The sequence below is a fragment of the Coturnix japonica genome, chromosome 10, assembly GCF_001577835.2.
Source record: "Coturnix japonica isolate 7356 chromosome 10, Coturnix japonica 2.1, whole genome shotgun sequence".
Lineage (NCBI taxonomy): Eukaryota > Metazoa > Chordata > Aves > Galliformes > Phasianidae > Coturnix > Coturnix japonica.
In genome coordinates, this window is record NC_029525.1 from 3,263,587 (window position 1) to 3,290,254 (window position 26,668).

The window sequence follows — 26,668 nt, forward strand, 5'->3', positions numbered from 1 at the left end:
TAGATGAGTAAGCTTGGGACGACCTGCTGCTTCTTGTAGTCCCTTGTTTCCCCGCCTCTACTCACACAAAGATAGTTAAGCAGTATCTCCATAACTACATTCTGGTATCTTGGCAGGCACGTCTATCCCTAACAACATGAATCCATATTCTTTTAAACAAATGCCCATGTTTCACATACACAAGCAACATCAAACTGGCCAAAAGTAGGTGTCTTGTCTATCACCACTGCATGTTAGCACAGTTTTGTAAAGCAGCGAAGAGCTGGACAAAAAAGTGATGCATGGATCTCATCATAGCATTCCTTGTAGTGAATTGTTACTTTTTCAGTAGAAAATCATTTTTTATATCCCATCATTTCCTAAAAATTATTGAAGTCCCAGCAATTCAAGACTTCACTGCTGTACTGTTTCTGTGCTAAGCATGGTGCTTGAGGTGGGTAAAGGCCTGCGTGTGGAGCAGAATGCCAGGCCTGTGTTTAAGACCATAATGAGATTTTACTTTTGTAAGCATGACTGAGTACCCAAGCCCAAGAAATGTTTGAATGTGTGTGGCATGTAGTGTAGTTTTAAAAATAAGTCTTTAGTTCAGGACAACCGGTTCTCCTTTGTCAGACTTCATGCCACTTCAAGCCAGCCCAAGGGAGAACGGCTGGTTCCACATCTTCAGGTACTTAAAGACCAGAGCTTTGAAGTACAGTATAATTAAGATACGCTTGCCAAATGGGTAAACATAGCAGCTGTAGTAAATCAAAAGGCTGATGTAAATAACCAAGAGCATTTAGGTTCTCTTAAGCATGGCAGGTAATCAGCAATTTTGTGCACAGATTGAGAGCTGAAGCTTTACATCACTGTTAATCAGTACTTCTGCACAAAGGAAAAGCTTCTCATTATGTTGTTCCCTAAGGCAACAGGGGTCAACAAGCCCAGCTTCTCATTAGAGCTTCTCATCTGCACAGGCTTCAATCCTAGGATTCTTCTTTATCCTAGGATAAAAGGCTGCATGGGGCCACTCTAGCTATGAAGGCAGAAAAGGAAGAAAAAAGACCCACACCAGCAACTTCAGTTGCTGTGCTGCTGATCAGGCCCCAAAGTGACTCCAAATCCATCTGACGTACCATCATCTGGAAAGACTTGAGCAGATGATGTGGAAAAGCTCCTCATGCATCGCCTGTCTGTCATTCCCATTCCCAGCAGCACCTCTGTTAGTAAATAGCATGCAGCAGTCACAACAGTGGCTATCCAGGAATGCTCACAGCTTGCAGCACTGGGTTATGCTAATTCTCCCACAGCATATAAGGTACTATTTGCTATGATAATGTGTTTGCTGCTATGCATGAAATAGTGTGTTGCAGCTTTGGACACAAGATTGCTGTAGCAGACAATCCAGTGGGAGAACCCCAACAGCTCCATGAGGGGGTGCATGCAAAATCCACTCGTGGGGAGGCGTCAAACCAGCAGCTTCACCACTGGTGCATGGCCTTCCCCAAAGGACTAAGGACCCAAAGATGTGGATTCCTCATGTTGCTGGATGATAGCTTATATGGTTAATGATTTTGGAACACATTATTAAAATAAAAGCAGAGGAAACTTCACTTAAAATACAGCCACACCCTCATGCAAAGAACTGGCCCTCGCTCTGTTCTCCCACCACCCCTCGTGCTCTGGCCTCTGCAGCCATTATTAAGAGGTTTGCACTTCTGGGAAACTAAAACACTGGCTTCTTTGACATCACCCTGTCTTTTAAAGCCCACATATGACTAGCAAAGTGTTTACCAGCAAGAAAACCAAGAAAGCTTTTTAAGTCTCCAAAGCTAATAAAATACTGCTTGGAGCTTTGAGTTTCTGCACCAGTAGAGACGATTCCACAAGCCCAATGGGAGGAGATGGCTATTTTAATCATCCTGCAGTCGCTTAAGGATAGGTTCCCTTCTTGATTTAGAATGCTTTCAACTCAGAACACTAAGCCATAAATACGTTTGGAGCTGAGGCTGAAGAAGAGTTAATGTTCATCTTTCTTGTTTTATTTTAAAATATACCCTTGGATCTCTCAATGTGTAGCAGGCATCAGTGAGTCACTCGAGGCAGTTTAAAGATATTTTGGAAAAAGCTGCAAAGTAATTTTGGGGGGTTGTTTTTCTTTTTCTTTTTTTTTTCTTTTCTTTTTTTTTTCCAGTCATAAGCAGACTTGGCACAGTTACTTGTTTTTGTTTGTAACAGGACAACTAGAGACCTTAATGGGCATATCACACCCCTCAGCCACGCAGACACCCCGGGAGAAATTAAAGGACCTGATGTCTGACTCCACCAGCCATTTTGTGATGGTCAGTCTGGGGAAGTGGTGACAAGGGGCGTTAGCACTCATCCTCTGTGCAGCAGCACATCAGCTGTATGTTTAGAACAAAGAGCACAGCTGTACCAGTGGAAGGAGGAAACAGCAGCAAGGACATTTTTCCAACCCCCTCCCAGTTCATCCTGCCTTATGAATCTGACTGGTGCAACATGCAAAGCATCTACAGAGGATTACTGAGATATTGAGACAGAAATAAAGCAAAGGGAAGTCAGTCATTCAGTCAGAAACTGAAATCCATCACAGAGACTCCTGTACTCTGGTCCAGCTCCCTCCCTTCTTCCACTCTGCTGGCAGAGTAACCAGGCAAGGCCAGAGCTGATCCTGTACATCCAAATTCCTATGTCTTCCCTATAGCAGGACATTTATCTGGCTACTCAGTGTCTCACATTCAGTTTGACCTTGAGCCAACACCACAACCATGTCTGGTGAATGGAATAAACAGAGCACAAGCACTGCTGTTGAGGCCAACACCAACAATCCGCTGTTATAAGGGGTATTTCTGGCAGAATCCCGGAGCGAGGAGAATGCCATGTTCCATCTTTAGCAGAACGCCTTGCTTTGCTGTACTCTGCTTCTTGCCTTGTTTGTGTGAGTCTTTTTTTAACCAGAACCTTGGGCTTCCAATGTGTGCAGACAGGACAAATATAGTGACGCTCAAGCACATACCTATTATTTAGCTGTTATATAAAGCCCACCGGAGAGTGCCACTAACTCACATTTTTGGTCTGCTGGAAACTTCTGCTAGAAATTTGTTCTGATCTGTTGCCACCTTGCGGGGATCATTTCTTATTCCCCCCACACAAGCAAATCCCCAGCATGTTTTTAGATGAGTACAGAGAACCCCTGTTAGTCACAACAGTGACCACAGAGAGGAGTTTGCCTTTGAGATTCTTTAATTATTTCCCACAACTTCACTAGGTAACCTTTCATAATGTAGGATACCATCTGTGCTTTTCACGTGGTGGCAGAGGTCCCCATTCTGACAGGTGACAAGGAACTTTGTCAGCGCCTAATTTAGGCACCAATTTGTGTTGCACATCATTCATAAAGTCACACTTCTCCATTCCCCCATTAAGTGACTTAGGTCCTCACAGCTCCATGTGAGTGATGGGGAAAAATATGAGTCCTTGTAAATGGAGAGACTGATAAATCAAAGACTGTCATGAAAAACAGGGAGGGATCTTCCTCTAGAGGATCAATGCCATTACTTGGATATATTGAACAGATGAAGACAGTTAACATTCACTGCATTGTCTCCATCAGCCTTACAAACACATTTTTTAAGCTTCAGAACAAAATCACAAAGAATTATTCTCAATGCGACATCTAATCATTCCCGCTTAGTCAGCACCTCAATACAGCATCTCAGATACAGTGTTTTGCCCCTAATACCAAAACACTGGCATTGCAGATGCCTCTGCTTTACAGGGGGCTCTGCAAATTCATGCACCTTCACTCATTGGGATGAAAAAGGAGAGGAAAGGTACAGTGGGGTGAGCTCCCCTCCCTTCTGTCCCTTGCCATGAGGTAAAGATGAGCTTTTTTTCCAAAAGCTAAACTAAATGGTAATGCCCAGCCTCCTACTCAGATTTTTCATCTCAATTTCTAGAAATTCTGCAATTTGGTATCTCACTACAGCATTCTGGAGAGGGAGAAAGTGAGAGCATGGGGAATGCATGGCTGCTGCAGGAAATGGGAAGAAGGAAGGCAGGCGAATGGCTCCCCAGTCCTTTAGTCGCTGTGATTCAATAACTGGCATTGTAACAACTAGCACAAGCTCATTAAAGGAATTTCTCCTTGAATTACTGGCTGAGAAGCAGGGAAGTCTGCTGTGCATCTCACTGATTCCATGGCCGTGTCTTCAAAACCCAGGATTTTCACCAGGGTGGCTGCAGTTGGTTTAAGCTCACTAAAGAAAAGGACCACGGAAAGAGATCTGGGGGTTCTGTTTGACAGTGTGCTCTGGTGACCAGAAGGGACAGCTGTACCCTGGGGTACATCAAGCACAGCACTGCCAGCCACTGCCAGAAGTATGGTCTGAAACTTTTTGGGTAGTCCTGTGTGGAGTCAGGAGTTGGACTTGGTGATCCTTGCAGATCCCTTCCAGCTCTGGATATACTGTGACTCTATGATTAATTATAAGACATCTCTTGTAGACACTCAACAGGACTTTTTCTCAGAAACTGAATTTAAGGCCTTGAAATTAACTGGCAGTATATTTGGACCTTTGAATCACATACATGCCAAGATTAGACAGATTTCTAACTGGTTATAGCCATGGCACTGTAAATACAACATTCAGTCTGTTTCTTTTAAGGGTGCTGCTCTAACTATTCTAAGCATCACAGTTTAGTCTACTGTTTAAATACAAATTGCATATTCCCAACAGCTGGGATATGAGACCAAGCTATTTAACAGTGATGTTTTACTGTAATAGGTTGAATTCAACCCAACAATTCAAGGCCAACATGCAGTGAAACTTTGCCACTTGAGGGAGAGCAGTTTACTAAAGGTGAGACCCAAATCTGGACAGTAAAGAACTCTGCTGTGGCTCACTAGAAGGTTAAATTTCTATGGCCTTTCCTCTCTACTGAACTGCTCTTTTGTGCCAGGTAGGAGCTTTCAGACTGGTCTTCTGTCTGAACTTCAAATTGCTGCCAAAAGAGCCCTACTCTTTCTTGATAGATCCTGTTCAACCAATTGCTATATATAACAGAGTGTGTTTCCACAGTGGATACCACAAGGAACATGCGCAGCATTTGCTGTGCTGAAGTGGAAGACCATCAAAGACTGAAAAATAGGCAGACAGGACAAGTAGTAAATTGCTTCTGTGACAGCTGCGACTGCATCTGAAGAGAAATGGACATAACACAGAGTAAAGAATCACATGCAATGAAGTAAAATGTGGCTTCCTAGTAAACCTGGAACTTACTTTCTCAGTTGTGTAAACTCCAGGATGCCACTGGATGTCCAAGAAAAAGCCTGGGATAGAGAGTTAAAATAAATTTTCTGTGACATCTTTTCTCTCAGCATGAGCCAGCAGTGTGCCCAGGTAGCCAAGAAAGCCAATGGCATCCTGGCTTGTATCAGGAATGGTGCAACCAGCAGGTCATGGAGGTGGCTGTTCCTTGGTACTCAGCATTGGTGATGCTGCCCCTCACCAGTGTTCAGTGTTTGCCCCTGCTGTGTTCAGTTTTGGGTACCAAGAAAGACAGTGAGGACCTGAAGAGTGTTGAGAGAAGGGCAACAAAGTAGGTGAAGGGTCTGGAACACATCTTATGAAGTGCACCTGAAGGACCTGGATTGTTTGGTTTGGAGAAAAGGAAGCTCATGGGGGACCTTATAGCTGTCTACAACTCCCTGAAAGGAGGCTGTGGTGAGGTGGGGATCAGCCTCTTCTCCTGGATAACAGTGACAGGATGAGAGAGAACAGCCTCAAGTTGTGCCAGGGCAGATTCAGGCTGGATATTAGGAAGAATTTCTTCTCAGCAAGAGTGCTGAAGTATTGGAATAGGCTACAGAGGGAGGTGGTGGAGTCACCATTCCTGGAGGTGCTTAAGGAAAGGGTAGACATGGTACTTAGGGACATGGTTTAGTGGGGATGGTTGGACTAGATGATCTTAGAGGCCTTGTCCAACTTTAATGATTCCATGATCTAGCTTTTGCTGCAGTGCAAAACAATAGTGATAGTCTTGTTCCGAGCACTGAAAACAGCTTGTGAGAATGGAAATCACCATAAGCAATTTGTGATAAGTACAGCATCATATAAACCACCAGTAGGTGCTACTCCAGGCCATAAGCTGAAGAAATGACTAGCCTACATTTTTATGTATTACACCAATGCAGCTATATAAGGCTTGATCCAATAATACCTTCCTCTCAGCCTTTATTCCTGGTTTGCAACTTTTTTTACACCAGAACAACCCCTCTTTGGCCAGTTTCAACTGCCCTTAGTACAGCCCTAAGATACTGTAGCCCAGTGAGTCATCCCCACTTTGGGTCTGTATATCTATTCCATCTGGTCTCTGAGCAGAGGAATGTAAAAGTGAGCATTCTAACCCTGTCGTTAGCCTGTAACTCATTCTTTTCATACAGCATAAAGAAAGAATAATCAGAGGAAAAAATGGATGGTACAAATGAGCCACTGAAAAGTGCAAGGGTGCATGCAGTGACAAGAAACTGAGTATGTTTTAAATAACTTCTAATTCCTTGTGCAGTGAGTTCAAGAAGTAAATTGAACTAAGATTTAATACTTTCCAGCCAGCTTCACTTTATGAAATATGTCCTTTGAAACACAAAGTCATCAACTGCTACTGAGATAGACAGTCTCCGTAATTCAGCGCTGTTTCTCCACAAGTTTGTGTTTGCATGCCTCATCAAAGTCACCATTATGTTTAGTCAACATAATGAAAACTAAGTGAGCGGTTAACACCCAGGAAAGATGTCAGACTGTCCTGGAAACCAGAATAAAGAGAGCACAACTTAGTAGGTAGCTGCTGTGATTGTGCTGTCTGAACACTTCTGGAGTGGGAAGGATCATTCTGGGAGGCGTCTGGGAGAGAACCTGACAACAAAAGGGAGATGAACCTTGCTTGCAGCAGTTTTAGGAGTCCATCAGAGCAGTGTAACTCTTGCATGTACTTGTGATATTTTTCTTTATTTGGCTTTTGGTTCATCCTACTATCCCCCCCTTCCCATCGCTCCCTGTTTCTTTTCTGCCATGCCCTTCTGACTACGTTGTCAGCTTTTCTATAGCAGGTCCTGGACTTTTACTGTCAGCTGCATTCAAAGAGGAAAATTAACTAAGGAAACCATGAACAAACATTCTGGTTTGCAGGAATATCCTCTGAGACTGTTCTAGTGTTTGCACAAGTCAGTCCTGCAGTGCATCAGAGCCCCAAGAAAGAACCTAGTGCCTGCTTAGCTTTTTTTCCTTCTGAATGAAGTGACCAAAGATACCATTTAATGCTGGTTGCTGCATTGCTGATGTAAATTCCTGCCCATTCAGAGCTGTGTAAAAGCCACCCTGTATTCTGCAGAGGCAACCTGGTCATCAGAGCAGTAACAGGTTGACTGCTTATGTCCACATTCACATTAAATCTAGCAGCTTAGTGGGGAAAGGCTTCATCAATAACAGTCTATGCCCTAATGCAATCTAGGAGGTTAAGTTTAGTGAAGTGAATAAATCAGAATACCAGTTAGAGCAGAAAAAAGGCTGGGGAGAATTGATTTGAATCTGTACAAGCGGCCATGCAGTAGCACTTGATGTTCTCATACATTAAATCATGGAGTGCTGCTCTGCCCAGTTTGACAGTTCCCAGCACATTTAGCAAATACTTCAGTACACACAAAAACCCTTGAATTTGACTTCACAGGGCTAGTCTGCCATAGCAGGTATTTATCCCGTAAGTATATTTTGGGGAGAGCAAATGGAAAACAAGTAACACATAGGGAATTTCAGAGAGGTTGAACATATTTTAGAGGGTTTTGCAGGCTAGTGGTTTGTCACTTGAGGACAAATGCAGGACTCAGGATGAATTCCTAAGCCTTCCACTAAAATTCCTTTTTGATCCCACTGGAATGCTTCTGGGCTTCATTTTTAAGTACAAGTGATGCTGACCTGCATGTATATTCAAATCTACAACTTCTCATGAGCCCCACCAATCCATGACAGCCCTGTCCTGCCTGTCTCCACCTTGGATCAATGCTGAGATGAAAGCCAACTGCTAGCGACCTAACATTTCATCGAGATAGAATCAAACTGCAAGCCCTGTCTGGTTGCTGGAGAAAACAGTGTCAGCCATTTCAGAGAAGTGCTGGTGTTGTTTTTTGGGGGGAGCTCTGGGGGGGAAGGGTTGTATTTTGCAAGCAAAGCACTTCCTATCCACCAGCTCTGCCCAGAATTCCTCCTGAGGATGTAAAGCCAAATGACAGCAGCAGCTGGGCCAGGAAAGGTGTGAAATGGAAAGAAAAAAGTACTTCAACACAGTGAACCTTTCAAGAACATGAGCAGAAAAGAGAAAGGAAGAGATAGTTTGAAGGAGTATTTTGGCAGATAGATGCTCAGTTCAAACCCTTCTACGCAAAAGGTCATTTTGTAGAGGAGGGCATCTTCAGCTGTTACTGATATCAGCCTTAGCTGCTCATTCATTATGTTAAGGATTGTGACAAAATAATTTCTTCTACAAAAACCACAGTAGACTCTTCGTGCCCCTCTATACAAACACAGTAGCCTGGGTGGGACAGAACTACAGACAAATAGCACCAATATGCCAGAATTGTGCTATGCAGCACATCCTTACCTACAATCTAGATAGAAGTGAGCAATGCAATTTTCCTTTGTCTTTATCAGTCTTATGCATTATGTTAGGAATAAAATAAGTAAGACTAATAACACTAAACAGTTAAACAGCATTTGATAAATAAAGATGCTCAAAGTAATATGTGCTACATGGTTGTTACTAAGACACAGTAAGTAGTTATTAACAGTTATAAATAATAACATACTTAACTGGAACAACTAATAGTCTTTCCAATCCCACCTCCCTCTCCTCAGCTATCCATGATGCATTGGGTTTAAGAGGTTTCTCCTCAATCACCTTCAGAAGAGGACATCATCTACGCCCTGTGCTCCTCTCTACCCCTTCCCACATGTCCTGAACATAGCCTCTAAATCTGGGGCAGTTTTTTCATGAATGTCCATTCCCCTCTGCTTCTTGTACTCTCAAGTCCAAGAGCTTCCAGCTTAAAAAAAAAGAATTCTTCCTGACAAGATGGACATTTTTTTTTTGCCTGGGACGTGTCCATGGTCCCATCAACAGTGCCCCACACAGCCTCACTTCTCTTGCCCTCCCTCCAGTTCTCACAGTGGCCCTTTATGCTCAAATCACACCTATCCAAAAATGGGAGTTTAGAGAGCTGCTCTGACATAGGCTAGAAAAACTCTGCTGTGGTCTGGTTCACAAAAGCAAAGGACTCATTCTATATGTACGCTCTGCTACATAATTTCTTAAGTTCCACATCTTAATTTGCTTTATAAGTGCTGGAGTCGGTCCCCTCAGAAGCTCAATAAAATAGAGGTAATCAAGGACAGGATCAGCTTTCTGAGGGTGCTGTGACCTAGAGGCAGGTCTGATTACATCATTTGTTTTGGGATGAGTCCGAGGAGCTTTATAAAAAGCAGACCTGAAAGGAGGGAGAGAGACAAGGAAACAGAAGGGCAATTACTCATTAGCAGAAGGTCTGCATGTGTGCAATCTGCAGTTTGCCAGATACCTACAAGGGAGTTTTCTTCAGAGTACAGAGAAACGTGTGAACTGTTGGTATATTACAAGACTTTCCTTGAGATGTCAGTCAAGAGCTGCAATAGAGCCGTAGTCACCGCTGTGCTCATTTTCTTCCTAAAGATACAACTCTCGGTACCAGCGTCGCTGAATGGTAAAGTCTTTTGTCTATGCTATTGTTGCTCTTATTGCTGGGTAGCTAATGTATGCAGAAAACTAACACTGCGCTTGTTTAGGTTTGTGCTTTTTTAAACTAATATTTCAATAGCATTCAATGTGTATCGTTGCAATTTGTAGTGTTTGGAATTGGTGCCCTTATTTCAATTTCTCAAAATAGGTATTCTGATTTAGAAAGAAAACAGAAACCTGTCCTCTGATTTAGTTCACGTTACAGACCACTTGCGTGCTCAGCGTGCCTTGCTTTGTGATCCATCTATGAAGCAGAGACCAGCTTTCCTTGGTGTCAGTAACACCTTGCTTTGGAACCATAACATCTTTCTCTCTGCTCTTTTTAGTTTTTAACCAAACAAAACAAAATGCAAGCCCTGTGAATCGCCCCGTTTCCCATGCAATAAACCTCACTGCCTTATATTTACATGGGACCTGTTTCAGGTGATCAGAACTCCTCACTTTCTTTTTAGGACTTAATTCTCATCCATTCAAGCTTATTACAATCCATTTAGCGTGATTACAGGATAGGAGGAAGAATTATAGCATAGTGTTGTGTGAGAGCATGAATATTCATGGAAGGAAAAACCTGAAGGTTTGCACGTAATCCAGACCAGTCTGCTTCTCATGCAGCCCTGCCAGGATGAGTATTTTGCCAGGTTTTCAGCATGAGCTACTCAGGGTGGAATTCCAGCCTTTTCAGCTCAGCTTGTTATTTCAGGCATGTTTCCTCTGAAAAATTGCTAAACGGCAGAATCTCCCATCTGAGAAGCTTTCAGAGCTCAGTGCTCTGCAGAATGACAACACTGAAGGCCTGGAAGTAAAAGGATGTATTGAAAAGGTATGTCTGACAATACATCCTGCAGGGAAATCTGGAGAATTCCTAGTTTGGAGTGAGACAGCTGGTGCCTACAAATGGTGTGAGCTACAGCACCTGCTCGTTTTTGACATCTTCCCAAGTCAGAGATCCAATTAAGATGCAGATTGTCACAATTTTCCCCTCTCTCACTTTACCAGTGGTAAATAGTACCAGCTAGATATGGAAACATACCTATCCCCTGGATATTGATGAAACCTACACTTCAGGCTCTAGGAAACTCCTCTGGCATATGTGGGCAGGTAGCTGTGTCACTCATCAGCACACTGCAGGACAAGCAAAGAGGCAGGAGAGCCCTCAGAGGCATGGAGCTGTTGGTAGCACCCTTCTAGGTGCAAACCAAACTTCTGTCCAAATTCAGGAGACTGTGTAAACAGTCTGCTTCAGTCTAATTTCATTATCAAGTAGAATAAAGGTAACACCAACCTTTCTCACAACCCACGGATGACAGCCAATCAATTCCATAGCTCTGATATGTTTATTTGAACAAAATCAAGAAGATTCTGCCATCTGTTATCTGTTCATCTCCCAGCCTAAGTTAAATGAAGTAAGCGTAAAATGTTCCCTCTCCCTAGCTATACAAGTTGCTATAATTGTGCTCATCAGTAAAGGCACAAACATAGTGAATCACAGAGCATCAAAGATGCTCACAGGCAGAGGAAAATTTCACTTGGTAAAAGATTTAAAGTTTTTATTTATTTTTATTTTGAATAAAAGCCCAAATTGCTGAAAGCCTTCAAAATATCATGTTTTAAGGTTGTTCTAGATTATAAATTTATACGCATATATTTATGGTTTTGTACTTCATGCATATATTAACATGAAGTAGGAGCAGATGTGGAGATCAGCTATTTCAGTTAAGCCAATGCTTCTTCAAACCCTGCTCAAACGAGGCTGTGGGGATTTCTAAAACATGTTGACAGTTGGTCACTATCTGTATGCAAGAGGTACCTACAGAGTGTGCTGACCACAGGACACAAGCGGCCCCTAAAACCTCAGTAAGGGATAATCCCAGCAAACAGAAGGGGAGAAGAATATTGGGTTTCTCATGTAGCAACTGAAGACAGTGCACGTACTCTCCTCCAGAAGGAACCTGGGGAATCCAGCCAGGATGATTACACACATCTCATTTTAGAAATTCCACTGTAACAGAGCAAGGCTCACTGGTTCCGATGCACTGGAACCACAGAGCTTAGTGTTTCCAGCATGTATCAGTAAGTAAGAACAAAGTACAGCTGTTTTGCACATCCCTGCAAATTAATCCCTAACATTTCACACAGCAGTTTTTGGCTAAGAGCTGCGAGTACACTGCAGACTACAAAAAAACAAAGCCAAGAATCAGGTACTGAGCAAATGTGTGCACCTAAGGATTAATATCTGCCTGCACATGCATACACACGCACACCCTCATGGTGTTTGCAGGACTCGTCATCCAGAACTGCCTCCTAAGCAGATATTTCAGTGAGTGTAGTTCTGCATTAGCCTAATAACCACAATTGTTCAGCTCTGCCAGGACAAGTGCCTGTAATTACACAGCAAGTTGAATGACTCTAAGTAGATTAAATATATATATAATATATATATAATATATATATATATTTAAATAAGTCAAGACATTTCAAAAGGCATGGAAAGGTACTGTTCCACATTCAGTTCCTTAAGCAATGGATGAATATTGATCATTTTAGCACCCACTCAACCCCCTGGGATTTTCTGAGTTACACCGGTTCCCTTATCACATCCTCTTTTTCCGAAGTCCATCTATTTTTTGTATGGTTTAGTTAGCAAATCCCAGAGAACCTATGCAGAAAGGACTGCCTCTCATTTCTCAGGGCAGCGACAGGCAATCCCCTGATGTGTTTCAAACAGTTCAATTAGGCATGGGGATTTTGATGATAAATTCACCCTGCCTACACTCCTTCTGGCCTCACCAGAAGAAATGGGGGATGCTCTATATATGCAGATACATATAGTCTGTGGCTAATAAAAAAAAAAATAAAATAAAATAAAAAAAAAAAAAAAAAAGAGAGAGAGAGAGAAAGAAAAGAAAACAGTTTTGGCTCCAGAATTTAAGCAACCACAAGAAAGTCAAGTCCTATGGGCAAGATCTCTGAATAACCCTGGTCATAATGTGGTTGGGAAGGGCTCATAACCTTTGAAAACTTCTTTCTTTTGCTCAACATCTGGAACTAGAAACTCAGATGAAAGTAAGTTTCAGTGCATGGATTTAAGGGGCAATTTCTTTCTTTAATTTACAGCATAAGCTCAATTTCACAGATTCACACTAACAATTTGCTTGTTTTTAAACAGGGTCAAAATGGTCCTATATTGGTAAGTACTAATTTGTATGTTAATTAACTAAAGACTAGAATTAACTAGAAATTTTACTTTAAGTGAACAAATCCTCTGTCCAGCATTTCCCCATTCGGAGCTGTGTTTCACACACCACATACTCACACAGAAGCACAGGCTGTACTGAGAATCTCAGCAAAAAATGCTTCTTCATAAGCCCTTGGAGCAGCCAACGACAACTCCAGGAATCTCCATTATTTAACTTGCTGCTGACAGCTGCTCACTTTGCCTGTGCTCCAGGCTACCTGACTCACAACGTGTAAGTGAAAGAAAATTGTCAGCTGACATATCTTTAGATATTCCCATAACCATCAACATATGGACAGAGATTTCATTATTAGCAAAAAATGCTCAACATACTTCGAATTAAAGCAGCTTAGGTTTTTCACCTTGCCAGCAGCAAGAAGATGACCCTAACTGTGCTGGTCAGTAAAGAAAACAATGGGATTTTTTACTGCCTGCAAAGGGGAAATTCTGCCCTTCTTCCCAGGGCTATGCACGTTCAAATTGGTTACTTCTGCAGCCTGGGGAACTTTAGTACCAGTGTATTATTCAGATTGTATTCTTCACAATACTCAACCTCATGTACTGCAATTCAGTGCTTTGACCCTGCAATCCTATTTCTAACCTAATTATTTTTTCCTTCAACTACTGTTTTTTAAATCTATTTAGAAAACGTATGACAGCAACTTCAAAAGAATCAAAATAGCAATTGAAATACACAGATTCTTTTCTGGGGAAAAAAAAAAAAGAAAAAAAAAGGAATGTTGATCTGCAAAGAGAAAGATGGCAATTGGAAAGACTGCAAAGGCAGAAAGGAGCCGGTCCTCCATAATCTCCTACTGACACTGACTCGTTATGTCAGCCTTCACATTCCACCGTTTTTACCTTTACCCCTTAAGGCTTCCCAATGCTCCCCAATAAAATTAAGTCCACAGTAAAACAAAGGAAGTCAGGCCACTGTAGCGTGTGCAGGCTGACCTCAAGATTGAGGGGCAAGGTACAAGGTAAAGGGTGGAGGAGAAATGCAGGTGCCAATCGATAGAACTGGAGACCTGTGCTTCGATTCTTTGGATTCTGCTGTATATCCTAACTTCAGTCCAGTGAGCTGCTAAGAAACTGTGCTGAGATACATCCTCTTCCCTTAGGGAATGACAGCTATAGCAAATGAACTAGAACATGCCAAATGTTCTCATACAGCATTTGAATGGGGCAGCAGGGGTAGCTACAGCCCTTAGCAATTCCTCTAACTCACAAGTTTCCCTCTGGACACATGCAAAAGATCCACACGTACTGGCCATGTGTATGTAGAATGGTATGACTGAGCTCTGCCTGTGCTCTGAGCAAAATGGAAACCATGTGGTCATGTTGCTGTGGCACGTAGCCTAGACTCTCATCCTTCACTACTGACTCAGCCCTGGGCTAATTGCAGCTGTACAGATTCCAGCTGGCTGAAAACAGGGGCAGAGCACTCTGCGTGACTGCAAAATACCTCAGACATTCCCCGTGCTACTGACCCAGTGCATTTTACTACTTGACTACAGATTAAGAGAACCTGAATCTTCTGTGAGAACCTCAGTAACACAGGCACCTTGTAGACCCACTTTCTTCTTCTGTTGGTCAGCCAAATGTGCAAGTCCCACAAGCGCTGTCATCCTTGAAGGATCTTCTCTAACATCTTAGTGAGATGACAGAAAAGTAACAAGTGCTATTTTCAGCCTGGAAAAGAAAAAAAATGAAGGAACTAAATCTATTTAGTTTAAGAGAAGCAAGAAACAACATCCTCTGTAAGTACTTCCAGACGAACACAAGCATGCTCACAGCAGGCTCCTCAGTTTCCAAGCGAAAGACTTAAAGCCACTGCTATCTAATTTTAGTCAAATGTAGACAAATTCACTGTGACAAGCAAGATTCCAGAGAGCACAATTATCCACTGGGCAAGTACGAAGCATCTCTTATCTGCAACAGTTAAAGAAAAACTAGGAAAACTTCATTTCCCCCCTTCCCCCCCCCAAAAAATATAGCCTCTTTAAAGTAGTAATTGATCCAAGGAGATCCAGTGACCTGAGTTACCAAATCAGTCTCTGTGACCCCAAAAGATCCTCCTGCTTCAGAAAGAATCAAGGAATCTTCAAGTATTAGAGAGCAACAAAAGTTATGAGCAGTTCTTCTGGAATTTAAACTCAAACAGTCCCAGCTCAGAGATTCTGAACAGCCGCTTGCTATGCATACGTAATTAAGTAGACCAAAAATGTCTTGATGTTATCTATTCTTTGTAGAGACTGCCTAGGGCAAAAGGTGGTGAGGAAAAAAGTTCTGCAAGAGTTTGATCAAGTTATTACAGGACAAATTAACATAACACTTTTCATTTTTGCAAATTAGCTTTTTACTGTGACCTGTGCAATATTATTAGATGGAGCACAACAGTTTGTACAAGAAGGAAAATTTGATAAGGTGTTTTGTTTGCTGGAAAATATGGAAGCTTTCCTCTGTCAACATCAAGTCACTTCTGTCAGAAGTTCTCTTCAGTATGCAGGACTACATTAACCTACCCATGCCTGTAAATGTTATAGGGAAAAGTCACTCATGTCAGTAAATAATGCTGGCATAGACAGAGTTTCACTTGTGTATGAGGACTTCAAGGAGAGACAGTACCACCATTAGAGGGTCAAAAGCACTGGATTTGGCTGTGGTGGTGTTACCACAGGCCTAATCCACTGAGCTATAAAGTGGCAGCCAAGGCTGTCTGAAATCAAAGGACAATGAACTGTCTTTATGTGAGATTTCTGCTGGCATTTCCTCCACCAGCAAATGCATCTTACTATGGGAATCAGGCCCTTCTCAATTAAGTGGCATACTGGAAACAGGACTTGAGAAAAGACAAATAAAAAAAAGTCTGCAAAATTCAGTAAAGGCTCCTCTTCCAAATTCCGAATGATAATTGAATCAGTCTGGGGGAGGGAAAGGAGGGTGTTAACTGGATAGAGAGAAGGCTGACAAATGTGTCTCTTTGTCAATTTACGCAGGCCCTGATGGAGAGAACACCTGGCCGAAGAAATATCCATTTTGTGGAGGAGTATTTCAATCACCAATAGATTTTCACAAAGATATTCTCCAGTACGATTCTAATCTCTCACCTTTAGAATTCATAGGCTACAATGTGTCTTCCACTGACCAGTTTACACTGACTAATAATGGGCATTCAGGTAAGGGGGCTAAATGACAGCAAACAATTGTGTAGGAAAGTTGCTGGAGTTTGTAATCATGTATTTTATGGGCAAAATACTTTGATTATCATTTGAAATTGAGCTATGATGCCTTTTAAAGCATCAGCATACGTATATCTAGAGAACATGTTAGGGATACTTGTGAATGTCCAAAGCACAGATGGATTTACTGCAAGCAGAATTGAAAGAGGAGAAAGAAAAAAGGAGCACTACTCTGTTCCTTTGGCTTGAGGTAGAAACCTCCTATAGTGTAGGATAAGACAAACAGATAAAAGAACAGAAAAATCATTAGAAACAGCTTACAAACATGCCCTGCCTGGCTGCACCAAAACTGTCAGTACACAAAGTAAAAAGCAGAGAAGCCGCAGTCCCATAAAGATCTGCAGTATCTACTGTATCAACACAACATACAAGAAGAGTTGTGCTAGTCCCATCATTTTTTCCCTTCATGAGACACTTGAGGACATGTAAATAAGGACACGTATAAGGCTCTTCTTGTATCCTCTAAGCATTAAAAGAACCTCTGCAGTCTCTGCTCTTCTCTGGCATGCTCTGTTAAAGCATGCTTACAATGCATACTTCTCATTTTTTCCTCATGCTTTCAGTGAGGTAAAGCTGCTCTGTACAGCATCATAAACCCATTCTTCAGGTACAGACCAATCTCTCCGTTGGGTGTAATAGAAAATAAACTCTTTGTTAGGGTGATTATTACAGCGTCTGCTGCTGTCTTCTCTTATGGCTAGAGAAGAAGTCAGTTGGATATTTAGGACTGTCATATCAGTTACTCCTACACACAGCTAAGGTGCTTCACTGCCATCTAAGCCAGATGCAATTACCTACTTCAGCTAGACAGAAGAGCAGACCTCAAGAAATGCTTCTTAGCATTAGGGTTGCAGCTGCTCCTTCATGAGATAATCTTGCATTCTTCAAGGAGGACACAGATTTCCATGAGCAATAATTCCCACATTCAGTTCATTTAGTTAAAGAAAACAGAAAAAGGAATATTCTAAATTCTTCTGAACTTAGAAAGAGTTAATGACAACTTAAAGAGCTTAGCTCCTACCTACAGACTGGGATGGATTCCAAGTTAAGAAAGTAGCTATTCTGCTTTGTTCTTTCTCTACATATTAGGTTTAGCTATCGTAGTTTTATTTGTCCCCTCCTTAAAAGCTGTGGTATCATTTGCCCCCACCTGCCTTCGGTCTGCTTACAGTGAAAATGCATCTGTCACCTACCATGCACATCAGAAACCTCCCTTTTGAATACACTGCATCTCAACTTCACCTGCACTGGGGAAACAGAAACAAGTCAGAAGGCTCCGAGCACACAATCAGTGGGAAGCACTTTGCAGCAGAGGTAAGACATGCTCAAATCAGTGAAAGAAATAAAGAAGGCTGGGCACTATCTCAAATGGAATCTTTACCTTTGGCGTATGAAAAGGCTGCAAGTTTCTAATCCAAGTGTTTATGATCTGGGTGTACAATTAAAATATGCTTTGTGCACCACAAATAAGGTGGGCTCCAAAGTACTACAAGTCAAGGAGTTATATTCTAAACTCAGGGCTGATGCTGGGTGTCTCAAGTAATTCCAAGCACATTGCTTGGTTTCTCTGCCATCTTTTAGCTGCACAATACTGCTTGACTGGGCTTGAACAATATCTTCAATTTCCTATCCTTACTCGCTTTTTTTGTTCCATTGAAGAACTACTCATTATCTTTCCTAATCCTAAATGATGGATTTGGGAATAGATTTTGGAAAGCCAATTGGACTGCAAAATGATCTAAAGAAACACTGGGCTTTTTCAGAAACATTTACCATAACATAATGCTGGTACTACAAACAAGGTGCCTTGAAGATGAAACCATCATTCTTTTTGCTTCCCAGTCATGTAGACAGGAGGGATGACAGACAGAGGGAAGCTGGGAACGGGTATTTCAAACCTTTTGCTTTTCTCCAGAAAGGATCTCACCACCGTGCCCAGAAACCACTGAAGAATGCTGTTCTACTGTTGTTAGCTTGAGATGGCTGCAATCATCTTTTTCAGTTGTGAAATAAAAATGTTACCATGCCCAGGGCATTATCATGAAACCATTTCTCCTTCTCTGTAGATGCACATTGTACATTACAACTCTGAGAAATATCCAGATATAACAGCAGCAATGGACAAAGCAAATGGACTGGCAGTTCTGGCTATTCTTCTGGAGGTACGACACAAGGCTGGGGGTGGTGTTTTCTTCTTTTTAAATATGCTTTCAATAACTAAGTCCATAGAGAGCTTTAAAGAAACAGGTTATTTCACAATACTGCAGCTGAACAAGTGTTCCTCTTTTTCTGTTTCACTACGAAGGGCCAGATTCCATCAGCATACATGTAAACAGGTGCTAATGGTGGGAAAAAAAAAAAAAAAAAAAAAAAAAAAGAGGAGTTGTTCCAGTTTCATGTTTTCCAGTAAATTCACTTCAATTGTTAAATCAATTTTTGTATTAGTTTACAAGCTAAGTATTGGTATAGCTTATCAAACAACAGGCAACTGTGAATTTCAAACCTGCTTACTCAGCACTGCTTACTGTAGGACAAAGCAGCGTCAGCCCAGCAGAAACATACACACAACCCTTCCTTTGGCAACTTAAGATTACTGGGATGTGACCATTGTTTCCAGGTTGCAAGATTCTAAGAATATTTGAATGACATACAATACAAAACTACAAACAAATAAATTCAGTGCTTTTTTTTAGATGACAGGACAAGTTTACTATGTCCCCCTCTGAGGCCACACATATGGGCAATTAAAGGTAATAATGATGTTAAGAAACGTTTCTGAAAAGCTGGTATATATATAAATCTATATTTCCTTGAGAATTAAAAGTCTTAATTAATAGAATAAGCTTAACTATCAAGACGATTTTTAATTGTGGGGATTTGCTGCAGTTATAAAAAAATCCTTCACTCAAAGTCTGCAAATACTTCTACACTTCACTACAAAGTGACAATGTCCACAGACCAAGCTCTAATTCAAGTGGCTATTAGCCCAGCTCACTTCCTAGCAGCTCTACGAATTGGACAATAATTGTTCTACATCTCAGTTCATTTGGAAGTTGCAACTGTGAAAAGCTTCAGAGTATTAACTCTGTATTTATGCTGAGGATTCTGTTATTTTCTTCCTCCAAATAATGGTGTTCAAAATCAAATACAGGAACGTTCTTAATTCTGGTGATTAGGCCTTTGAAAACCTTTCAGGCTTCCAGCGGATTTTACAGTTCAGCTAAGGACACCAGTGTACCAAGTCTGCTGTCAGAGGAGTTGCTAAGCACCAAAGAATTCATGACTATTAAACCAAAAAGCTGTTGGTAGCAGTTAAAACACATGGTCTTGCTCACTAGCGGAGTTACTGCCCCTGCCAGTGGCCTGCATTACCCAACAGTTCATTCTTCATCTTTGTGGTCTATGAGGAGCAGTGGACTGAGAAATACTTGTGGGTAGAAAGATGTGGCTTGGACTAGAAAGCAGCAGACGAGCTGCACAGCCTGTCAGTTGAGAACTTCTGTCTACTGATGTTCTCAGAGGAAACAGCTACTCCTCCTTTGTGCTACAGGCCGAACAAGCAAAGCAACTCAGCCTTTCAAGTGTGTGCAAAAGGTCTACGCTGCAGTTAAGATATGAGTATAACAAAGCACCTTTAATAGCCATAGAGAGACTAGAAGCCTTACTGGGAATAGCACTTGATATTTCAGTTGCAAAGAATAATTCTACTTAATTTAAATCTGGATAGTGTACACAGTTTCCTTAGGACAGAGTTCATCAAACACTCCTTGCTGCTGTGCGCAGAAGCACAAGGACCTGCATGGTTGCTAACAGTCTGCTCGTTACAGATTGGACCCTTCAACCCATCCTATGAAAAGATCTTCAGGCACTTCCGGAACGTGAAATATAAGGGTGAGTGGCTGTAATGAATATTGGACAGGTACCCTGTGATAGACTGAACCAGCTGCAAAAACAGTCCTGCAGTCCCACGCAAAGCAGTCATAAGCTGAGAGACTTTGAATATTCAGTGTGTTACTCTGGAGAGTGTACAGCTAGCAAGACACAAACCCATGGGGCCCTTCCTTCCTGCACCAGCTGTTGTTTGGTTAACATGGCTACAGGTTATTTTACAAAATTCTGACTTGGTATCTAAGACAAGATGGGTATATAGGAACTGCAGACTTTTGGGTTTCCTATGTAAAACTGGGATCATCTCTGCTAAAAAGTGTTTTTCTTTTCCTAGTGATCAGATAAAGCACCCTGCTTACTGCATAGCAGAATCATTTCACTACTATACCACCCACACAGTAACGATGCAGCATTTAACACAAATCCTCTGTTTTAGATCAGATGGTCCATGTGCCCGGTTTCAATGTTCAAGAACTGCTACCAGACAGACCAGATGAGTATTATCGCTATGAAGGATCCCTGACAACTCCTCCTTGCTACCCAAGTGTTCTCTGGACAGTCTTCCGGCACCCTGTTAAAATTTCACAAGAGCAGGCAAGTTTAAATACAGTGTGTATTGTCCTGATCGATGTTTGTTAAGGAATAGTGAATGGATCTTCTCTTTTCATGGGTATGTCTTACTTTCTTTTTGAACTGGAAAGTGACCATTGCTAAAATCCTTCAGGTGGGGTGCATGTCACAGAACTGACTTAAATCGATACCCTACTCACTATGGGTTGACCATCTTCAGTTGATGAACTCAACTCTAAGTTCCTTCATGCTCTGATCCTGACTAACTTAAACATGATGGATTGAGCAGATGTTAACATTTCTAAAAAGCTTGTGATGTATTATTTGTCACACCTGAATCCCCAGACTTTTCTCCAACTTAAGGTTTTTGTTCTCATCTAATTCGCTTTTTTGTTTTCAAGTGGACACCGACGTATTACATTAGTTTGTAATCACTATCTTCCAATTCATCTAATTATAAACACAAGGAAAAGCTGTTACTAAAAATATTTTTATCATATTTAATATGAGATTTAATTACCATGTGTTATCTGTGATGAGAGTCAATTCTTAACTTCATCCACTGTACCAGACCATTTTACCGAAGCATGAGCTCTTTGGTGAGCTCCTTCATCAAATAGTACTGCTTAGGATTTAGACTGTGCTGCAAAGGACCACCACGTTTCCTCCCATTCAATTTTCCTGTCAGCTAATTACTAATCACCCTATACTTTTTCAGTATATAAAACACACATACAGGTAGGGGTTTCAGAGACACCACTGTTTTCACATTATTCTCTATTTGGGCTCACAGGCCATATAAGACTTCCAAGTATTATTTCACGTACCCCCTTCTGTTTGACCACATCTATAATTTCCAATGGACTGTCAGTGATACACCAGAATCATCTTTCCTGCTTCTGGGAGCTGAACAGTGTGCTTTTCCTTATAGCTGCTGGCACTGGAAACAGCCATGTACTGCACAGAGAGTGATGACCCAGAACCCCTGGAAATGGTCAATAACTTCCGAAATGTTCAGGAGTTTCGTGAAAGACTTGTTTTTATCTCCTTCCATGAAGGTAAGCTGCACAAACCCTTCTATGCAAAGAAACAGCACGCAGCCATCTGGGATAACATGAAATACTGACGTGGCAGTCCTGTTGCACTGTACCAGCACAGAAATATCACAGTTCCACTCTCCTGCAGTTAGCTTTCTTTTTTTTTTTTTCCCCCATCTGCATGGGTAGCTATGTAAGAGTGAAGGCATTCAAGGAGTATATACAAAGTCTTGTTTCACAGCAGCTATCAGACAAGCCACACCAAGCAGCCCTTCTGACCCCGATCAAAGGGAAGGAGATGAAGGCAGGCAGACTGTTCAGCCTCGTCATGCTTAGCAGGGCTATCTTCTGTCACTCCAAGCACTAATTAGCTCTCTACAGCTGAATTCTTTCAGCCAGCTTAACTGAGCTGGCCTTCTCTCCTCAGTTACATCTCTGGTTCTCAGTAATATCAGGCCAACTTTTTGCAGACAAGTTTAGAAGGAATCACGGCTTTGCATTTCAGGTAGACTGTCCTGGGGTATTTATAGAGAACTGGAAAAGGTCCTCAAGAGGAACTCAAACTGGACAAGTAAAAATAACTTGCAACACTGTATATTGTATGATCCAGTGTTATAGGTGAAAGAAAAAAAAAATAATCAGTCATTTTATGAGAAAGAGCTGATTTAAAAGCTCAACTGTACAGCATTACACAACAACAATATATAATAGATACAGGGATGAGAAATGCTGTTTCCCATCTGGGTCTTAAGCTGCACCTGTCTACTCTTTCTCTGTAAATCACGCTCAATTCTTAAAGTAATGAGTTACTGAATAACTGAAAATCAGACAGCATGGTTTTAATCGAGGGATCTAAACACTTCACAGAAATGGGATAAGCATTATTACGTCTATCTATAGGATCAAATTTGACCTAGAAGTGACATTTTCAAAATTGCTGCTGTGAACCACTGCCAAAGCCAAAACCAAGATTTGTCTCTTCCTCTACTAAACTACACTGTTGCTTCCCATGCAGAGCTGACACCTGCTACAAAAGCATTTTCAGGTTTTCCTTAATATTGGCATAACTTACTAGGGCTGAGTTGTATGGGTTATTGTCCACCCCGTTGTTCTCACCCAAGAACAAGGTGACAACACAGGTCTCTATGGCTACAGAAGACATTGCTCAGTGCTACTTTAATAGAAACCCCATTCAGTCTAAGTACACATAATTACAAAGGCTCATTGGCCACCAGTGAACCACAGCAAAAGCGTTCTACCCACTGCAAGAAAGGTATTCATCATCCCTGTAATCTCACATTCCACCTACTCCAGCCACGAAAGCTCCCTCACAGGTGCAGTCCCTTAACTCAAAAAGCAAAAACAAAAGGAAAAAAAAGCTTTCCCCCAGCACACAGCTGAAGTGCACCTGGCTGCTGCCTGCCAGCCTGATGCTGCCAGAGGTACCACAGGCAGGAACAGGGCGCTCTTGTTGAACAGGGAAGGAGAGGCCACTCACTGAATCACAGCTTGGGACAGACAACTACAGAAACGTGTGAAAGAAATACTGTTGTGCACACTCCAGACCTCAAACGAAAAGCACTTCTTCAGAGCAACATTTCTGCCTTTGCAGTGTCAAGACCGAGAGCTGCTTATCTTCATCACAGTGCAAACGCCACACGATGGAGCCACTGAGCTGTGCTTTGTGTCCCAAGTTCAAATAACTCCAGTATTAGAACATCCAAGTTTGGATCTAAACTTGAATAAGCACTAACATTCAAAATGTCTCAAATCCTAAAGGATCACTCACCAAAACTCAAACATGCTTAAAATTTATTTTGCCTGTTAGCAACCTATTCCAATAAAATCAGCTCCACATACACACAGCTGAAATGTATTACAGCATTCACAGAATCAAAATTGCAGGGGCTGGAAGGAACCTCTAGAGATTCAAACCTTCCACTGCTCACAAATTAAACAGGAATCAGTGTCTAGCGTTGTTAAAAAGCTTCCTATCTCAATTTCCCAAGATGTCCTCATCAGACAAATCTAAAGCACGAACCTGAGTGTTCCCAACCTCTCCTCTTTAAACAACAAGCTTTTGTTCTGTAATTTTCTATTTGGTGCTACCTTTTGCTGCCCACGTGATGCATCTTCACTGTAGCAAAACTTGCTTTTACTCAGAGACAACCAGTCATTTGATAAAACATAAAAAATAGTGTGTGAATGAAATATGAAAATGTAGTGAAGAGTACTCACCTTCACGGTCTTAGGGTAGGCCAAAATAGCAAAAATACTTCTACTGTAAAAATTATATATGAAGGTCTTTATCAAAAGTGAGATTATAGTCATAGTGCTTAACATCTCAGTGCAAACATGAGATCACTCGGCTGTTCAGACTGCAATCTGGATTTCATTCTTACCTTTCTAGGTGCCTTTAATCAATGTTATCAATGACAAAGCACATCTCTCTTCAACTGCTCACATTCAGTAATGTCCTGTCTCTAAAAAACAACAGGCATCCAATCTAACATCCTTTGTTCCCTGGGTTTAGCTCTTCATTTTTGCTTATGCTCTCTAATATGTTACAGCATCAAATCACAGAATCACATCATGATTTGGATTGGAAGGGACCTTAAAGATTATTGAGTTCCAACCCCCTCTTGTGGGCCTGTTGCCACCCACAGATCAGGCCGCCCACAGCTCCTTTCAGCCCAGCCTTGAATGCCTCCATTTTGGGGCACCCACAGCTTTGCTGGGCAGCCTGTGCCAGGGAACCAAAGGCACATGCTGAGCCTTTGGCTGCATGCTGGTTTTATGACTCTGGCAGGTGTCTGATTTGACATCCTAACTATGGACTCAGTTGTGGGATTGGGACTTTCTGATACACATCTGTGCAAACTCATCCATTCCATGACTGCAAAAGTGATACAAGTATATGGCAGGAAAGTTGCAGATGTGGGAAGAAAGTTGTTATGACAGATTAGAAATCAGCTTTCTCCTCTCACATAAATGAGTTCAACTGTTCTGTGTGCTTCCCCTTTTCCCTTCTAGGTGTACTCGTCTCTGTTGTGATAGCCTGCATTGTGGGAGTCCTCATCTTTCTTGTAATAGCCTGTTGCCTATGCAGGAGGAGAAGGTAAGATGTTCTGCTGTTATATCACAGGAAAACAAGGCAAACCAATTTTTTTTCCTAATACAGAGAAGTGCTTCTGTGTCTGAAAGCAATTTTTACAATGATAACATTTGATCCTTAGGATGTATGAACTCCTCCTTCAAGAGTTTTAATCACAGCAGATGCTATTTCTCCACTATCATACACTTCAAAGTAGGTTTGTTTTGTTGCCAGCAAAATATGTTTATTTTGGGACCTACCTAAAGCATTAAGGGGGACCTACCTAAGGGATCTGTTTCACCACTGGAGGAATGGCTGATTTCTGTGAAAAACAGCACCATGGTTCATTATACTGACAGTACCACAGTTAACTACTGTAGCAATGCTTGCATAAATCCTTCAAAGACACAATGACAAGAAATAGGGAAAAATATGCGAGTACAAGGGAGAAGGCAAAAACACAAGGCTGTTTAGCTATTCCCACAAACAGTTACGAAATGAGACTCCTTTCCAAACTAAACAGGATACACACATGGGTTAGACAACAAACTTGCAATTTTTTTTGCCTCACCAATTGCCATTTCTTCTTTTTTTTTTTTTTTCCATGGAAAAACAAGAAGTGAAACAAGAGGGGAATCATTTTAGAGATAATCTCTCCCAAAGGTCACACGATTTAAGGGGAAACAATCTGCACTGGCAAGAGGCCATTTAGCCAGAGTGCTGGACACAAGAAGTCAAACTGTGGAAAACAAGACTGATACAACAAACTTCTGTGCAGCTCATATAACTGTGTGACTGGTGTTGGCTTTGCCACACAGCATGCATTCTCCAGAAACAAACGTAACAATAAGCTACTCTGACATTTACACCAGTTCAGAGGAAAATAACTCCATGCTTAAGTAATGGAACTTCTTAAATAACTAACAGTGCTTTTCCTTCATTACAATTACAAATATTTAATATAACTGTCTTGTTTCAGCTGCAAAAATGAAGAGAGCCGAGAGGTGACCTACACGCAAGGCATGCAGCAGAAGGAAGAAGCTGTTTCCAAACTATGATGCTGTGCTCTGTCTCAGATGCCCCATTTCACTCATAGCACTGACTGATCCTGCACCAGTGGAACATCCTGGTGCTCTCTTGTGGAGCGGAGCCTCTTGCTCCTGGCTAATGATAAGCTCAGAGTGTTCTAAAAATGTACCAGCCCAAACTCTTACTGGAGCCTTTGTTCTCCTTTTCCAGGGAGATATGATCAGTGAATACTGCTGAGAGCTAAATTCCTCCCCACAATTTCTTCGTGCTGGCTGCTTATTGAGTCTGGGTCTTCAAACTGATTCTATGGTTAATCCTAAACTCCAGTTTTATGGTTTGTTTAGCAAAGATTTTCCCACAAGTATTCGAACCTGAAGACTCTGAACAAGGTACTCCTTACTGCTAGATCTGTGTTTTGGTCTTTGGGTAATCCAGGAAAAGCATCATGAATACCAACATCCTGCATTCCGGTCATTATAAATCCTCACAGATCTGTTAAAAGGGCATTTTACCTTATTTATCTTAATATCCTGCTGTTATTTATAGCATGTATATGGATGATGTGGGAGATGCTGCCACAGCTGCTGCTTTTTAACATGCTGCTTCTTATTTAATCGTGAAATCTTGACTGATTTTAGAGTACATACAGAAATCCAATTATATCGTAGATCGTTTTGCTGATTTAGTTTTCTGAATTTAGTAATTTAATTATTAGAAGGTAATTAAAGTTATCTCCTCAAATTTCATCAGA

The 26,668-nt window shown here is 41.5% G+C and overlaps 2 protein-coding genes across 3 annotated transcripts in view; one reads left to right on the forward strand and one right to left on the reverse strand.

Annotated features, from left to right (window-relative positions):
• Nucleotides 1–26,668, reverse strand: part of USP3 (ubiquitin specific peptidase 3) — a 66,390-nt gene that overhangs the window by 38,698 nt on the left and 1,024 nt on the right. Inside the window, exon 1 of one of the 2 annotated variants that reach the window (XM_015872289.2) lies at nt 14,586–14,726. The exons of the other annotated variant lie outside the window; for it this stretch is intronic. Coding sequence (XP_015727775.1) covers nt 14,586–14,685 — 100 coding nt within the window. The 5' untranslated portion in view covers nt 14,686–14,726. Of the gene's footprint in view, nt 1–14,585; nt 14,727–26,668 lie in introns of those variants that run through there. 2 annotated transcript variants of the gene reach the window in all.
• Nucleotides 1–26,668, forward strand: CA12 (carbonic anhydrase 12). Its single transcript, XM_015872311.2, has 10 exons — nt 1–9,787; nt 12,989–13,009; nt 16,057–16,236; nt 17,471–17,613; nt 18,366–18,461; nt 20,127–20,190; nt 20,624–20,781; nt 21,689–21,815; nt 24,828–24,912; nt 25,868–26,668. Exons 1-10 carry the CDS (start codon nt 9,505–9,507, stop codon nt 25,944–25,946), a joined length of 1,236 nt encoding a protein of 411 aa, XP_015727797.2. The 5' UTR covers nt 1–9,504; the 3' UTR covers nt 25,947–26,668.

Excerpts from the sequence above, each read along its gene's own strand:
- CA12 (XM_015872311.2), top strand. The coding sequence starts at position 9,505 with ATGAGTCCGAGGAGCTTTATAAAAAGCAGACCTGAAAGGAGGGAGAGA. Across the intron at positions 20,191-20,623 it reads CCGGAACGTGAAATATAAGG|ATCAGATGGTCCATGTGCCC; the intron begins GTGAGTGGCTGT and ends CCTCTGTTTTAG. Across the intron at positions 21,816-24,827 it reads TTTTATCTCCTTCCATGAAG|GTGTACTCGTCTCTGTTGTG; the intron begins GTAAGCTGCACA and ends TTTCCCTTCTAG.